The sequence below is a fragment of the Gossypium arboreum genome, chromosome 12, assembly GCF_025698485.1.
Source record: "Gossypium arboreum isolate Shixiya-1 chromosome 12, ASM2569848v2, whole genome shotgun sequence".
Classification (NCBI taxonomy): Eukaryota; Viridiplantae; Streptophyta; class Magnoliopsida; order Malvales; family Malvaceae; genus Gossypium; species Gossypium arboreum.
In genome coordinates this window covers 116885853-116890507 of record NC_069081.1, presented here as the reverse complement: position 1 = coordinate 116890507, position 4655 = coordinate 116885853, and the positions used below count along the sequence as shown (strand labels likewise).

General features: G+C 34.7%; 1 protein-coding gene across 1 annotated transcript; it reads right to left on the bottom strand.

Annotated features, from left to right (window-relative positions):
• Window positions 1-1553: 1553 nt before the first annotated feature.
• LOC108487532 (B3 domain-containing transcription factor NGA1-like) lies at window positions 1554-3502 on the bottom strand. The gene is made up of 2 exons (XM_053023208.1): window positions 3324-3502; window positions 1554-3068 (listed from the first exon to the last, which is right to left on the bottom strand). Exon 2 carries the CDS (start codon window positions 3038-3040, stop codon window positions 1808-1810), a length of 1233 nt encoding a protein of 410 aa, XP_052879168.1. The 5' UTR covers window positions 3041-3068; window positions 3324-3502; the 3' UTR covers window positions 1554-1807.
• Between the last annotated feature and the right edge of the window lie 1153 nt (window positions 3503-4655).

Genomic DNA, 4655 nt, shown 5'->3' with positions numbered 1-4655 from the left:
ACCGTGGGATATGTCTTGGTCTGTATAGAATAGTAGTTAAATTTTTTTTTTAAACACTCAACATAAGTATCAACCGTATGACCTTCATCTTCAACTTTCAAAATATATATAAAAGAAAACAATCACGCATATAAATCGAACTCTTACTAACATAACCACATGTACAAGTATTTTCTATTGTGGTTTAACCAAAAGTAGATATCAAGTAAAGTTTTCATCTAGGGCAAGTCCAAGCAAAAGTTTTCTACTCAGCTTCATACGAGGGAAAAAAAGAAGAAGATGCAAATGAAATTTGATGAAAGAGACAAAGTTGCAGCCAATTAGGTGACGAATGAACAAAAAAATGTGATATTTAAGTACATAAGCATGAATTGCTAACTTATTCATCTACATTTTTTTGGTGAGTCCATATGATCGGAGTAATATTGTTCCAAGTTTCATCTAGGGTTTTGGTGTTGAGAGAAAAAATGATGAAAAGAGCATATGTGATGAACTTTAAAATCCATTGGAGGATAATCTAATTAACTTTTTCAGTCTCCTAAAAGAACAGACCAAGTTTTAAAGAAAATGTAGATTTTGCTCTTTTGCTACTGTACCTGCACGGGATTTAATTCACAGATACTGTATTTTGGTCCTTTTAGGTCTAAGATTTCAAGCTATATATAGAAAATAAAGTAGGAAAACTTTTGGTGTTTGTCACTTAACAGTTTCAACTTCCCGTCAATTATTACTGCCAACATGCATAGTTTTGTTCAATTAAAATTTCTAAATAAGACCAACACCTTCTTACTATCTTTAAATGAAATTGTTAACTAAGCAAAGAGATATGTATATATATGTAAAGAAATGGAAAGCATGCAGTAGTAGAGTCTAACCAGGGTAACTAGAACAAAAAGAATAAAATAAATTTGATATTTATATATGATGCCATCTGCATTCTCTAAGAGAGTTAGTAGCATATGCCTATGTGGGTGAAGTGAATTTGTGAAGGGAAATGGAACAAAGTTAATGCGTAAGGGGAGGGGCTAAACAGGTGAGAAAAGAATTTATGGGAACAGATAAAGGAAGAAAAAGGGGGTCCAAGAAACTTGAGGTAAATTCCTATATACCTTTTAAAGGTCCCTGCAAAAAAATTTCTCTGCACAACCTGCGGGCGTGTCCAACGAAGCAGTGACAACAACAACAAACCTACCAAAGTAAAAAACAAAAGAGAGCAAAAAAGACTTTGGGGTTACATTACATCAGATGGCTAAGCTAACACTCTGCTGCTCAGTTACTGGGATGTAGTAAAGGAAGGTTGTTGATTAACGAAAGAGATGCAGTTGAGAACCAAAGGGAATAAAAGATACTACTACTTGGGATCTAATTCAATGACAAACAATGGGATGGGTGGTACATTCAGTCGACACCAGGCCCTACAATATGGCATATTATCTATGTGTATTATGCTTTTATATATATTTTATACATAAGGGCAAAAAGACTCTTTGGGTTATGGTTGTTATGTATCCCCTTCTGTATTAAATTAAGCTGTAAACATTGAGATCTGAATATTTTGTTTTTCCCACTCAATATCCCTTTTTATTCAGTATTGATTATAAGGATATGATGATAAAGCAGCATTGTATGTTTGAGCAGCTGGGTGGGTTTTCTCCCTCATATAAGAATCAAGAAAGTGGTAAATTTAACAAAGAAAAGAAAAAAAAAGCCTATTAGCAGCTAGCTAGCATTGCAATTCAGCCATTTTGTTGGTGGTGGTGTTGATTGTGGCAAAATGTAATTGAAAGTGGAATCGATTTGTTATGTGTCAGATATCCAAATCCAAGGACATGGAAGCCTTCCCTTTGTTGGGGTTAAGGAAGTCAGTAGGGGGAAGTGGGGTTTCATTGTAGAGCCTTAATTGAAGAGGATGCTGAGACGATGTTGAAGAAGGCCGTGTCTGCGATGCTGCCATTGTGGCGTTTGCTATGGTGGTTGTAGATATCACGTCGTACTCATCGGATTCCGATATGGGGCAATCCATGTTCACCCCAAAAAGCCTTAACCTCTTGGCTGCTGCCTGGCCTTGGACCACAGGTACTGATTCGAACGCAACTGGTTTTACAACTCCACCGTGCTGTTGCCACTCCATCATTCCCATTCCCATTTGTGGGGCTGTCGAAACCACTGCTGATCTCAAATAAAACACCGACCCCATCGTACCACCAGGATTCACCAAATTGCTTCCACCTCCGTAGTATGTATTTCGGCTAAGAGGGTTTATCTGCGACAAGTGCAAGTGATCCCTTCCTGTTGGTGGCGGTCGCATTAGCAATGGATTCCATGGGATCGAGCGGTGCAAAGGGAAATGGTGATGTCGAAAAGAAACCTGCGGGTCTGGTGCATCAGGCCTCCGCCTCCAATCAATAAAAAGACGACCTTTACCCAACTCACCGGCTCCTCTCTGAAAAGAAACTATATCCCCAGCATCGAGTTTCTTATCCTTGACAAAACGGCTCCACCCTTTGGTCATAACATAGCTTTGGCTACTATTCCAATAAGAGTACCTGAATCTCCAGGGCTTTCCATTTCTATCCTCGAAATTCAGTAGAAGACCTTTGTCGCTCGTGGAAGAATCCAATGGGAAATACTTCTCAGCGTGTTGTTTTGGGATAACAAGCCGGTTGAGTTTCCCCACGTCGCTTGGGGTGACCACTTTGTCGAACATGTGTTCTTTCTCGATGTTCCCACTTGCACTACTCCTAAGCTCAAGCGTTGAATCTGAGTCTACGCGTGTAGAGTTACCTTCACTTGCTGTTGCTGCTGCCGGGACGGTAGTGGTGGTGGTGGTCGCTTCTTTATCTTCTTCGGCTTCGTACCTGTTGCCTAACCAGTTGGGACTCATTTGCTGGTGATGAGGCTCCCATCGGGTGTTGTTGATACCGAAAGGACCCAACTGGGTTTTATACTGTGAAGAAGATGAATTAGAAGAAGAGGAAGAGTGCGTAAAAGGAAGCTTACCTTTACTACCCATCTGTTCTTCTTTAGACTCAAAATCCATGACCAATTCTAACCTTTTATGGAGGGATCTAAACAATGAAGGTGAGGCAAAGAAAAATCAAACCCAAAGAAACCTAAAAAAAAAAGGAAGGAAGAAAATCAAACAAACCGACAAGCAAAGAACACCATAAACTTTGTCATGCTTTTACTACTACTTTTCTCGGACTTGCTAGGGTTGAAACACTGTTCGAAAGGAGAGGGGAAGAACGAAGGGTTGTCTCTCTCACTTGCCGTGTGTGTTTTGTGATTTGGTTTTAGCTGAAGAAGCTAATAACATCTCTCACCTTTCTATCAAGTACAGTGAGAAAAAAAGGTCGGTGCTTTGTTCATGGAGGAACGAGAGACCCCAACACGAAAACTAGAGTTGAACAACAAATGAAACCCCTCCTAGACGTTTTCAACACAGATATATTGCAACTTCAGCATCTTGTTGACCTTGAAAGGAGAGAGTGAAAGAGAAATAAAAAAATAAGTTAAATTACCAATTTCATCCCTCTATTCTAATTTTTTAAAATAAATTTAATTCTTCTATTTTCATCTGTCATATTTATGAAAAATGTAAAATTACTCCGTTTGTCAATAGGTTAGCAATTTAAGGACAAGGCATACAATGTCATTTAATTGGATAATTTTAAATTTTCATAAAGTATTAAGACTGAACTTTAATAAATTAAAATAGAGAGTCTAATTTCTGAATTTTCATAAAATGAAAGGATGAGATTAATGGTTAGATCAAAAAGGAAGGTGTTAATATATTTCCAAAGGTTGCACCTCCCTCGAACCTTCAACGGTTAGGCAAGTGTAGTATATTTCCTTCTTTTCAATTTTCTTTTCTCTTTTCTTTTCTTAATATATTCTCACTTTATAATGTCTCATATGAATATTTTTAGATCAGCATTTAACATTTACTTGACTTGAAATATTATTTTAATTATTAATTAAAAACCTTTTAAATCATTTTCAAAATAATAAATATTTCAAGTTATGTCTTTTGATTTTTAATTTAAATAATTTTAGACAAATATTTTTATTTTAATTAGTATATTATATTATTTTCAATAAACAATGAATAAAAATTATAATCAATATTGTTTCAAATAAAATATCTATTTTAGTAACAGAATGAATAATTTCAATCATTTCTTATTTCATTTTTATTTTACTTGAAATACTATTTTATAATAATATTTTAAATATTAATATGATTAATGTTTTAATAGTAGTTGTATTTTATCTATTTAATATTATTATAATATTTTCTTATGAAATATTTAAAATTCTGTGCCAAAATAGTTACAATAGTTTGATAATAAACAATATATTGAAATGGTTATATCAATATTTATTGAAAAATAAAATAAAATGATTTTATTTAGTCACTTAAATATAAAAAGAAAAATCATTTTAAGAAAACAAAATATGGAGCCTAAAAAAAGCATAAGGCACAAATCCAGTCAAACTCAACTTACCAGATCTTGGCAAAGCAGCTCTATCTGGCCTTTAACAACTTCTTTTATATTTAGTCTTTTTCTTTTTCTTTTTTAATGTGAAGATGGTTTTTAAAATATATATATACCTTATTATTATTTTTATTGATCAGTCATGTTACCAAATTA

Excerpts from the sequence above, each read along its gene's own strand:
- LOC108487532 (XM_053023208.1), bottom strand. The coding sequence starts at position 3,040 with ATGGATTTTGAGTCTAAAGAAGAACAGATGGGTAGTAAAGGTAAGCTT.